General features: G+C 43.9%; 1 protein-coding gene across 1 annotated transcript; it reads left to right on the top strand.

The window, feature by feature from the left end:
- The first annotated feature begins 396 nt into the window (after positions 1-396).
- LOC130384727 (mothers against decapentaplegic homolog 4-like) lies at positions 397-12,398 on the top strand. The gene is made up of 10 exons (XM_056593051.1): positions 397-680; positions 1,329-1,757; positions 2,200-2,374; positions 2,802-3,053; positions 3,433-3,543; positions 4,375-4,425; positions 5,202-5,385; positions 8,213-8,381; positions 8,923-9,061; positions 9,178-12,398. Exons 2-10 carry the CDS (start codon positions 1,518-1,520, stop codon positions 9,387-9,389), a joined length of 1,533 nt encoding a protein of 510 aa, XP_056449026.1. The 5' UTR covers positions 397-680; positions 1,329-1,517; the 3' UTR covers positions 9,390-12,398.
- Positions 12,399-12,653: the final 255 nt, after the last annotated feature.

The raw sequence follows: 12,653 nt of genomic DNA, 5'->3' as shown, positions 1-12,653 counted from the left end.
CTGCCCTCTGCTGTTTGAAAAAGTTAGCAAAGGGGGGGGGGGGTTGAGAGAGAGGAGGAAATAGATAATGTATGTTACTTAAACCTTCTCACGCCCATAATAATGAGAATAATTCTACGTCTGCAGTGTTTGTAGACACACACACACACACACACACACACACACACGCTCATCAGAGGTTTGACTTTCGAAAGTGTGTGCGTGTGTGTGTGTGTGTGTGTGTGTGTGTGTGTGTGTGTGTGTGTGTGTGTGTGTGTGTGTGTGTGTGTGTGTGTGTGTGTGTGTGTGTGTGTGTGTGTGTGTGTGTGTGTGCGCGCGCGCGCGCACTTCATACAATACTTGTTATAGCCATTACTAATTTATTTTGCTGGCCAGAATTCGTGAATAAATGAAGTAGCCTAGTAATGCCACAATCTGTCGCTCCACGTTGCCCATGCGCAGCTCGCCATTGTCGGAATCTGTAGTACCCCAAGTGTCAGCAAAGCAATTTCAAACACACAAATCGTTAATGTTATGCCTTGTCTGGTTACGTTCCCACAACAGTTTTGAGGATGTACGAGTTCCGTTCTGTGGCACTTAATTTTTCTTCAAGTTGCCGACTGGAGAATGTGTGTGGATAACGCCAGAGACACAACCTGCGTGATCTGACAACACACCCCAGCGTCGGCCGCGAGCGCACGGTAACATATTAGCGGGGAAGGGGCTAGCTCCCAGCTAACTAGCAACCAGCTAACTATGTCCGTAGCCTTATTATACAGACACAAAAACGTCCGCATTTAGCTCGAATGGCATCTAGCTCTTCGACCACTGTCTAAGAACAACATGACTGTATGTGCAGCAAGCAAAGTCAATGCAGTCACGTGTTGTTTGTATGAGTTTTGTCAACACTAAACTTGCTAGCTAACGTAGCCTGTACGATAGCGTCACCAGCTAATGCCGTCATATGCATTTTTTGTGATTGTCAGTATGTTATTAAGAGTAGTTGCTTTGTAGGCTTTACAACAGAGGATACTGCTTATATGGAGCGGTAGATTAATAAATCATGTCTCTAAAGTTCGTCTCTAGTTGTTAGTTCTCGTAAAACTTCTTGTCTCCTCGCACATTGTGGGTTTGCATTGGAGCCAGTGATTTGTATAGTAAACATGTATTCCATTCTTATTAACCTATCCAGAAAGTAGGCGTCAGAGATGTATGTGTATTTATCTTATATTTTATACATTTATTAATAACCTTTGGTTAGCTAGAATATTATAGTAAAAACCTCGATTACCTTCTTGGATTGTATATTTAAATACCATCACCAACTTTGGTTGTTTTTCTCTTTTCAGACAAACTACCGCCATCTGGCACCTGGCCAGCGATGAGTGCATCGTTTTTTAGAAAACCACCACGTTCACCGAAATGCCAGTCAACTCCCCGTGTTCATCAACTGATGCCTGATTGCCTAAACAGGCGAAATATATGTCAATAGTCATCCATTCTCTTCAGTATAGAGCTACGGCTGCGAAAAGGTCAACATGTCCATCACCAACACACCTACAAGCAATGATGCCTGCTTGAGCATCGTGCACAGCCTGATGTGCCATAGGCAGGGAGGTGAAAGCGAGACATTTGCTAAGCGAGCCATCGAGAGCCTGGTTAAGAAACTGAAGGAGAAGAAGGATGAGCTGGACTCCCTTATCACAGCCATCACCACGAATGGCGCACACCCTAGCAAGTGTGTTACGATCCAACGGACACTCGATGGACGGCTTCAGGTGAGGAACTTGTTGTTTATTTAAAGGATCCCCTATAGCTGATGCCATTGCAATCAGCTAATCTTCTTTGGGTCCACACCTGACATACTGTCATAACACACTCCATGCAAAGAATGTTTGTTTTTTGCTCATGCAGTATGTGGGACACTATATCAATGAGGTTATGTATAAACCACTGCACATACTCGGGTCTACATATTCAACTTCATAAACGTTTTGTTTTATTGAGTTATTGTTAAATTCCTGACACTCTATTGGACAATGTTTAACTTATTTTTTAAATGAGCTATATATCGGTTTGTGAATTATCAACAAGGGACAAAGGGAATCACAGTTTTGGAGTTTAATCTTGGCCATGGCTACACCCGTCCTGTGTGGGTTGTTCTTCCTCATTTGAATCGCCAGTGTCCCCCCATCTGACCCTTGGTTGGTTCCCATCCAGGTGGCTGGACGTAAAGGATTCCCGCATGTGATCTACGCCAGGTTGTGGCGATGGCCCGACCTGCACAAGAATGAGCTGAAGCACGTCAAATACTGTCAGTTTGCCTTTGACCTCAAGTGCGACAATGTCTGCGTGAACCCCTATCACTATGAGAGGGTGGTCTCCCCGGGCATAGGTGAGGCATCCTCTCAATATGATTGTCTATAAAATCTTTTGTTGGAGTTTGTAGGATAACAGTCTGTGTGTTCCCGGTCCAAAAAGGAATAAAGATTTTTATGTGAAATGTAGAGTATTTCCTTTTACAATTGTGTTCATATAAAATGCTACAGTGTATGACATTTTACATTAGTCATACAAAAGTGAATTCACATTAGTATTTCAGTTCAGTGCAGCTTTAAAATTTATCCTGCAGATATTGTAGTTGTTGAACCAAATACTGTTTGTTCACAACAAGGATCAAAAATGATATGTTTGCTCAAATTATTGTGTTCCGCCTTCTGTTAAGTATACAGGTTTCAGCGATTTGTAAGGTGACGTGGCACCTCTACCCCGCTGTCGCCAAAACACCCCATTGACATGTGCTTTCTGATCTTGGTTTTCAGACTTATCAGGGCTGACTCTGACCAGCTCTGGCCCCAGCTCAGGGCTCATGGTTAAAGATGAGTATGACTTTGATTCTCCGCCCAGTTTGCCCTCCATGGAGGGGGGACATTCCCTCCAGACCATCCAACACCCCCCCTCCGGTAGCCGCCCGGGCCCCTCCGAGGCCTTCGGCTCCCCGGCTCTGCTCCCCATGTCCGAGGCCTCAACCTCCGCTTCGTCCTCCTTCCCCGCCATCGCTGCTGGAGCCGGGAGTAAGACACAGATACAAACATGGCAGCATCTTGTGTGTGTGTCGGTGTGTTATAGGTCCACAGAGTATTTTGTGCTGCTCATCCCTTCATTATATGGTCATTTAGCAGTCATTTATATTCACAATGAATTAAGAGGGAGTTTGTGGTGAGGTATCTTGCTTAAGCATGTCTATATATTTGGGTTTGAACCCAGAAACTTTCAGTGGAAGTCCACTCCCAGCTAGACTATCGTCATCAATATTACATTTAAATTCCAAGCAAACAAATCATAAAGAGCGCCTTGGCAGTGTCTTTGTATTTTTGTGACGTGTGTTTATCTGGGTAATGTTTGTGTGTTGATCATTTGTGAGTTTTCAACAGACATCTATTGCTCCCATAGATGCAAACGCCAGCTGGCCTCGGAACAGCAGCTTCCCAAACAACATGCCCCCCCACCATACCAATGGCCACCTCCAGCACCACCCCCCTATGTCGCATCCCGGGCCCTACTGTAAGTTGAACATACTAAGATTCAGATCAGATTCCGATTTTATTCGTCGCATACACAATCCATTGCAGTGAAATGTTCTCAGTTACTATAGATCCCAACACACTGGGTTTACATGTAACATGGTTAAACTCTCTTTTGCGATAGCTGTCAAATGGGAAAAGTCTAAGGGAATATTTGCAATGTGACAATGTGCCTGTTCGTTCATGTCAGAGAATGTCAGTATTCAACACATCAGCATGCTACAGTTGGCTTACTATACTCTAATATAGGGAAAAATACTGTATGAAAAAAATTCATCATCGGTATAAAACGGTGGCCGTCTCTGTGACGACAGAAACGGAGACAGAGAGTGATAAAAACATTTTTTTCAAGTGATGCTGTGAATGATGCGTTCCAGCTCATGGAAATACATCCCCATTAAATTGAACAAAACGGTGAAAATACAATAGAGTACCAAGGGAGAATCATTTTCGCCAGTGCGAATGGTTTGATATGACAGCTGCTGTTGCCAGTTTGCATTTGACCTTTTTGGATTGTCTTTCATTTACTCTGAAGACTGAGTCATTCCCTCACCCCCACAACAAAAATTTGTATAACTCATGGGCTTTTCCTTCTAGAAGCCAAGCAATGCTGTGGTATCGCTCATTTAGCCCCACCCATCCTCCCAACGTCACGCTATTACCATATTACGCCATTTTCCCGACACGATGATTCAACAATTAGAGACAATTAAACGTTGACTGAATGTATTTCTATCAAATTCAAGGACAACCCTAGAAAAATTTCAATTATAATATTAAAAGATAAAACCTGACTCTCTTTTTTTCCTAGGGCCAGTGCATAATGAGCTAGCCTTCCAGCCTCCCATATCCAACCACCCAGGTAAGGTATTGTTGTGGTGACACTTGCCTAACTGGTCATGATAGCGGAAAACGGTTTTGCTAGCAGTATTTTGCTAGCAGTATTTTTTTCGGTAATGTTCCCCCCTCCAATGCTGCATAGAATAAGGAATCAGCTATTAACATTACATGGAAAGGTCTTCTGTTTGGTTTTAATCCTGGACTCCGGGTCCAAAGTCCAGGATCTGATCCCACATGTGTGTTTCATGTTTGGGTACATTGCAGGTTGAAATGTGTGTTAAAGGTTCAAATGGGCATATGGCCTGTCTTTCTTAGAGATCTGAAAGTTGCCAATAGCTCATACGTTAAGGCACGAAGTTTGGGCGCCTAGTTTCACAACCACACTGTTGGTTGATACGTGAACTTCAGATGAAGATGGTACTCTGGAGTGGTTTAATAGTTCTCCTATCATTAACTGATGGTGACGAGGAAACAAAAGCTCTCGGACACCATTACAGGAGGACGACAAGGCTTATCTTGATGGGAAAGAATCAGCTCCCTGTGTTTGAAATTCCTGGCCTACTCAGTGGTAAAATCTAAGGCCAGCGTAGTGCTTCGTTTTTAAGTGGTTTGAACCCACATTGTTGTTGGGAAAAGGTGATGGTGGTTTATTGTAACACCCTCTAAAATATCAAGACCCCCCCTTATATAAATCACACATAGCTGGCTAGCATCTTGTTTTATTCCGTCACGATTGGATCAAGTGATTCAAATTCCAGACGTGTGATATGCAGAATGACATTCCGTGTGTTCCCCCAGCCCCTGACTACTGGTGCTCCATCGCCTACTTTGAGATGGACGTGCAGGTGGGGGAGACGTTCAAGGTGCCCTCCTCCTGCCCCGTGGTGACGGTAGACGGCTACGTGGACCCCTCCGGTGGGGACCGCTTCTGCCTGGGCCAGCTCAGCAACGTCCACCGGACCGAGGCCATCGAGAGAGCCAGGTAGGCACCGGCCCGACACGCCCCATATCTAGTAGGCAATTTGGACTAAAATTGGTCTCGAAATGTCATTACTGAGCACATATTATGGGATTTGATTATGTTTTGGTGGGGATATTCAACTTTGACTTTACTCTTAAGATTGCCTTACTTGGTATTTAAAATATACACTCACAAATTGGCACAAAATGTGTCAAATTTATTTTAACAATGCAATACAAACAATGCCTTTCATTGATGATTATAATTGGATACTTCAGAATCTTTTTGGGATGATCCACTAATGGCCGCCATTATGTGCCTGTACTAGCTGAGTGAAGTCAGTCTTGCTCTCTAATGGAGTCGGCGTCCGATAGATGTGGGTGAGGGATTTTAAGTCTTAAGTCCTGTGTCTGTCTGCATTCTTAATGAAATCTACGGTGCCCACTGCCAAGTTGGTTGAATCTCTGGGAATTGTCTTCCTTACTACTCTGTACTTCCATCCGCTCCAACTTAAAATCGTAGAGTATGATAAGGAAAACAGTAACACACATTATACAATTACAATTACAATTAGGGCATTTAGCAGACGCTTTTATCCAAAGCGACTTACATCGGTTAATACACACGTTGACACACCGACGGCAGAGTCAACCATGCAAGGCGACAGCCAGCTCGTCAGGAGCAGTTAGGGTTAAGTGTCTTGCTCAGAGACACATCAACAATCAGCTAGGAGGAGCTTGGGATTGAACTAGCATCCTTTTGGTTACAAGACAACTGCTCTACCTCATGAGCTAAGCCGACCCCATTCTTTATTTTAATAGGATATATTAATATTTCACACACGGGAGTCACTCAGAAAGAATCCCAGGTCCAAAAAATAATAGATTTCTCAGAAATATCACTTCAGGGATGCCAGGGTGAAATTGGTCAGGGGGCCAGATTTTTTTCAAGAGACCTCAGGGGCCGGATTACACTTTCGGACTGAAAAGGCCTGAAAAGGCCAAACACTGCCTCAACACATGGATAGGTAGGCTATTTTAAATTATGCTTGAAGGCCTAGACATCAAAAATAAATTGCATTGCATACAATTACATAGCCTAAAGCAGGAGACAGCTCCCCTCTAACTGTGTGTTCACACCAAACGCGAAATTTTTCGCCCGTTCGCGTTGTCGCCGAAGTTTTGTCCCGCCACACATGATAATCTGTCGCTGTGCAAGTTTTGTTGAATTGGTCGCGCCACAACAAGGTAACCACCATTGCATGTCTTTACCTTTTGTGGAAGAGGGAGAGATGTCGGAGGACCCGACGCAGTATATTCATAATATTGTAATGACCACGGAAGAGGCAGTGAATGAAGTATTGAATAGACAGAGATTTATTAGATAGGCCTACCTAATAAACTGTTGGAACACACAAGACCGGAAACATAGCAACGCCGGTAAACAAACCCCGAGAAGCCCAATCCCTATGAGAGCTCCCCATCGCTACGGCCATCCGGAGGCGCACAGAGCTTTTGGCCGTGATATTATATATACAATTATAGTATATTATATACTATTATATATAGAGCTCCGGGAGTCGCAAACGGCAACATTCACTTTCTCCTCCATGCTGCAGTTCACCCCGGACTGCACTGCACTGAGTTTGATGGTTGAACGCTGATTGGCTGTTACGTTACACATATGACTCAGTGGCCAAGCTGTTGAACGCTGATTGGCTGTCATCACGCGAAATTCGCGTCAAAGTTCAAATATTTGAACTCGAGCGAATTTTTTGCGCGACAAATTCTCGTGAACGCGCTCACCTGTGCACAGCAAAAGTGTGGCGCGACAAATCAAAACTTGTCGCCCGTTTTCTCTCGCGAAAAATTCGCCCAAAACGCATCTATACGATCACTTTGTATGGGATCCTGTCGCCCCGTCGCGTTTGGTGTGAACACACAGTAAGAACTTAACATTTTCCTATCCATGCAAGTAGCCTATATTTATAAATGAGAAATGCAACAAAATAGACTAGGTGCCAACAAAACACATTTCCTATTAATAACACAAGTGTAAACTGTTAAGTACTTTTATTTTATTTATTGAATGCTTGCACAGGTGAACTAGGCGATCGCCTAGGGCGGCAAATGCGTTGGGGGCGGCAAAAGTGTTGGGGGGCCCCCCCTGGTGGCGGCCTTAATTGATGAATACATTTTAATGAAACAAGCGTGTTTTCTAAACACGTTTCGAAATGGAATGGAGAATGGGGGATGAACAGTTATTGAATCGTAACAGACCAGCAGCAGTAACAGACCAACTGACGGATTCCAAAAATAAATAAATACATATTCTCCCCTTATCACCCGCGGGCCGGATGTGACATTGAGTCGGGCCGTGTCCGGCCCGCGGGCCGTAACCCTGGCATCCCTGAGCAAGGGCTTGCATTGTGGAATAATAATAGACTGGGTAGCCCCGCCCATTCTGCCGGCGATTTGCGTTTGCCCTGCACACCGCTATTGCCTGGTTTAACACAATAATGACAGGGAAGTGACGGCAAGCAGCCAATCGAGTACAGAGTCAGTTAAACTAGGCCCGTTGATCACACCTCTTGTGCTGAAGAAAATGACAGCAGCTTCCCCCGACGAACGTGCAATCTACGATTGAGCGTGGTCTGGCAATAGCCAGGCTAGAATAATAATGCAGCAAACAGTATATTGTTTGCTTGTGTATTGTAACAGAACAACCTTGTAATGTATTAAATCAGGAGTTCATGGTACAACTAGCCTTGCTCAAGGGTACTGCGGCGGTACGCAGGTTACAAACCATTGCCCCATACAAACCCCTATATTTCCCTGCTTCCTCCCAGGCTCCACATCGGTAAGGGAGTGCAGCTGGAGTGTAAAGGCGAAGGGGACGTCTGGGTGCGCTGCCTTAGCGACCACGCCGTGTTTGTGCAGAGCTACTACCTGGACCGAGAGGCGGGGCGCGCCCCCGGGGACGCAGTGCACAAGATCTACCCCAGCGCCTACATCAAGGTGAGTGCCCCGGGCGCACCCCGCCTGGCCGCTGCTCAGAGGCTGCCCTCTGACGCTCGCCGTGGAACCCATCCGACACATCGTATCTGTAGGAATTACATATTCTTTCCATTTATTTTGTTCACAGCGAGGGATTTCTTTCTTTCTTTGTTTGAACAGAAGTTCACAAAAAGGGGTTTTGATAATATTCCTAAATGAATATAAGAATCATACTTATATTGTATACCAAATCAATCATTTTAAAATGAATACCCCTATAATTTACTAACCATCACTATCAACATTGCATCGAGTACAGTTCCAGACAGGCATTGGAGACCTAGAGACCTAATCGAGCCGTTTATGACCACGAACCATCACAAGCTAGGCGGGCCATCAGAATTCCCGCCCACCTAAACCTGTGTGTGTGTGTGTGTGTGTGTGTGTGTGTGTGTGTGTGTGTGTGTGTGTGTGTGTGTGTGTGTGTGTGTGTGTGTGTGTGTGTGTGTGTGTGTGTGTGTGTGTGTGTGTGTGTGTGTGTGTGTGTTCCTCTCCCTTGCAGGTATTCGACCTGCGCCAGTGCCACAGGCAGATGCAGCAGCAGGCCGCTACAGCGCAGGCCGCTGCCGCCGCCCAGGCCGCCGCCGTGGCCGGAAACATCCCGGGGCCTGGGTCGGTCGGAGGGATCGCCCCCGCCATCAGTACGCACAAGACTGACTGACTGAGTGTCTGTGTCTGTCTGGGTCTGGGTCTGTGTGTGAGAGAATGATGGTGTAACGGTGCAGCTCTCACACAGTGTTCCTGTCTCCCCGTCCAGGTCTGTCGGCGGCAGCAGGGATCGGGGTGGACGACCTGCGGCGCCTCTGCATCCTCCGGATGAGCTTCGTGAAGGGCTGGGGCCCCGACTACCCGCGGCAGAGCATCAAGGAGACCCCGTGCTGGATCGAGATCCACCTGCACCGGGCCCTGCAGCTGCTGGACGAGGTGCTGCACACCATGCCCATCGCTGACCCACAACCCCTGGACTGAGACCCACAACACACGCTCATACACACACACACACAACCGCAGTGGTCTACAAAAGAACCTTAGTTTTCTTTTTGTATAAAGGACTCTCTTTTGAGAGGGATATGCCAGGGGCCCCTTGAACAGTATGAGTCGTGCTGTCACACTACAGAACCCACCGCCTCGCAACGGTCGACGGAGAGGCTTTTCTTTGTCCTAATTCTTTCTTTGGGACTAACCCTTTTTCTTAGGAGAGCAGAGAAACAGAGAAACTTGAGCCATGGGCAAAAGACGTACATGTGAAAATTTACATTTATTTTTGATAGATGTCGACGGGAATGCTAAACTTGACAAACTAAATTAGCTCCGGCTGTAGTACAGCCTACGGACTTCCTTAAATTTGGATAGTGAATTAAAAAGAATGAAACGGTGTGGGTTCCTGGATGTAACTATATCTAGTTCATCTTGACAATCAGTATTCACAGGACCAGACGAGGAAGACTTCCTCATTCTGGTCATAGCCAGTTGACGGCAGCCGGTCCAAGTGGGATCAGGGAGCAATCAGGAGTCCTAGAGCCATCTTGTAGTTGATTGAGTTCATGTTAGCTTCTCCCGGTCTGCTAACATACAATCATCTCACTGCTTTTAGCTCTAGGCCGAGGTCGGATTATTCAAAACTGTAAATGGTCATTGTTTTAAACCTGGTAGTTTGGAAATATTATTTGAACTGAATCCTGCAATGTCAGAGTCCCAATATGTGGTTATTAGATGAAATGCTGAAGCCAGACACAAAGTTTAATGAGTGACTTATCCCAAGCATTTTTTTTTTTTTTTATCGATCACCATTACATCAACTCGTTTGGATGAACAATTGCGAGGAAATGGGTGTAGAAGTGTCCTGACATTACTGTTGATCGCAGTTTCTCTTTGGCTCTAATTAGCCATAATTTAGGCCTATGAGAAGAGCGGTTGCTATAAACTATGTTACGGAGATTGCACTGTCGCTGTGATGATATTTAGTCTTTCTTCAAATCAGTAACCCCTTCACATTGGTTTGTATAAAGATTTATACTGCTTCCGCTTATTTTCTTTGGCTATATTAAAGGTGAACAATCCCATCTATTTGAAATTGGGCAATAATCAGATTTTAAACAATGCTAAATGAATAATGGTGTAGGGGAATTGTGTTAAACCATTTTCTTTTTTACACACTAAGAAATGCCACAAAACCAATTTGCTTACTGAATGTTACTGATGTAGGCTGTTGATCTTGCCCATCAACCAGTTAGTGCACTGAAGTTGTCCAATAGAACTGGATTTTAACATTAGAATGTTATTTAAGGATATTGATATTTTAATTTGATATTTGCCTCTGTATAGGTATTATCCTGGTCTACTGATAAATATAAAACACATGATGACGGTGGTTTCCCAGCACACCAGTTACACTAATTTGGGTTTTGTTTTTGGCACTTTATTTTCTTTGTTTTAAAATCTTTAACTTTCAGTATTTCCTCTTGAGGAAAATAAACTAAGGATCTAGGTTTTAGTTCAGTAACTAAAAATGCTAAACGTATGCAGATATATGACACTAGCGACACCTTCATCCGGGTTTCAGCCTTTCAGCAGATGGATTTACATTTTCACCTTTTTTATTTTAGTTTCTGAGTAGCTTTTTTTTCCCCCCATGTAAATAACCTGTTTCTTGTAAATATTTGCATGAAATTATACAATATGTTCTGAACATCTTGTATGCCAAACCCCAGGCCACTGACGGTACCATTAATCAACCAGGTGTAACAATGAAAAGTGTCTCGACTGTATTCCTGGTTGTACCTTCCCGTCCCGATTAAACAAACTGTTTCTACTGCAGTTTTTTTGTGATCACCTGCTGCCTTGATTCTATTGGTCAGTATACCAGGCTCGTAAATAAACCATGAATTGCAAGTCATTCTGATCCATGAGCTGTATTAACTACTTTGATTCTGCAGTTTAATTAAATAATTTGGTTATATGGTCAGATTTGGTTATGCACATGTATGTTGGGGAATCTTTTTGGCCATTGAACTTTCCTTAATATTTTTGTTGGCAGCTTGCAATGGTGTGGTGGACTTGGAATCAAAGGATTAAGACAACAATTTACATTTTGCTCTGTGTAATGATGCATTGAAGAAGCAACAAAACAGGATTTTTTGGGATAACATTTGCTGGATGAAATTATCAGATATCTGATATTGGACTCTGAAGTTGACAGGTTTGGTATAACGTGCCGATATAAAATGGGAGCCTCTACAAACAGCCTTGTGGTGACTGGCCTATTGCAGAAATTAGTTGAACTGTATTTCTTATGTGAGAAACTCCTGAATAAAAATGGCTTGATATTCTACATTGTGATCCTTCAATTATCTTCCAAATGAATACAAGTTAATCGGTTTCCCATTCTGCCATGCAGATATTGTGATGTATGTTACCATTCTTTTATCTTTTTATTTTATCCAAAAGGACCAGTGCTGCTTCTACTATATCAAAGCACACATCAGAAGACCTTTTCACAGTGGAGTCATGGTAGGATAAACACAGGTCATTTGTAACACCATTATGGGTCTGCTACTTCTATGTAGCAGAGCAAGGGCAGACTGACCTCAACTCCTTTACTATCTTGGCCTGCTACATAAAAAGAGTAGCCCCATATTAAGCGTAATGAGTGACTTCTGTTTATCCTACAGAGATACCAAAGTGAAAAGGGTCTTGGAGTCAATACAAAAAAGTTTTGTCATAAGAAAAGTAGTATAAATCCAACTTTGAAAGGGCCTACATGAGTGCTCTTTGGCAAAGCCAAAGCTGACATGTACCGGTTCTTTAAGATGAACACCCCTCTTGTTAATCCGAGGGCAGCTAGGCTCCAGATTTGCTCCGATCCATTTGACAGTGTGTTTAAAACAATGCCTGAAAGCATCAACTGATCCTCTTTCACGGTTCACCGTTCATCCCATTTTTGCAGCCCCTCTAGCAAGCCTCCTAGTGACCAACCAGAGCTGCTCTCAAGCATGTGATTGGACTTGTGTTTACCCCCCATTGGAATATATCTGTCATGTTTGAAAACAGAGGAAAAACTCCCTGAACAGAAAAGGGATTTATGAATCTTTTCGACAACATTATAAATGCAGATATAATCTTTTTGGCTTCATGTGGCTATGGCATGATCAACATACATTTTAAAGGTAAGCTATAGTATTCAAAATAAGATCAACTTTTTGATAAACAAAACCCTTCCACCCCATCATTTTC

The sequence above is a fragment of the Gadus chalcogrammus genome, chromosome 6, assembly GCF_026213295.1.
Source record: "Gadus chalcogrammus isolate NIFS_2021 chromosome 6, NIFS_Gcha_1.0, whole genome shotgun sequence".
Classification (NCBI taxonomy): domain Eukaryota; kingdom Metazoa; phylum Chordata; class Actinopteri; order Gadiformes; family Gadidae; genus Gadus; species Gadus chalcogrammus.
Note: the sequence above shows the minus strand (reverse complement) of the source record. Positions and strands in the feature narration are given on the sequence as shown.

Excerpts from the sequence above, each read along its gene's own strand:
- LOC130384727 (XM_056593051.1), top strand. The coding sequence starts at position 1,518 with ATGTCCATCACCAACACACCTACAAGCAATGATGCCTGCTTGAGCATC. Across the intron at positions 1,758-2,199 it reads CACTCGATGGACGGCTTCAG|GTGGCTGGACGTAAAGGATT; the intron begins GTGAGGAACTTG and ends GTTCCCATCCAG. Across the intron at positions 3,054-3,432 it reads CATCGCTGCTGGAGCCGGGA|ATGCAAACGCCAGCTGGCCT; the intron begins GTAAGACACAGA and ends TTGCTCCCATAG.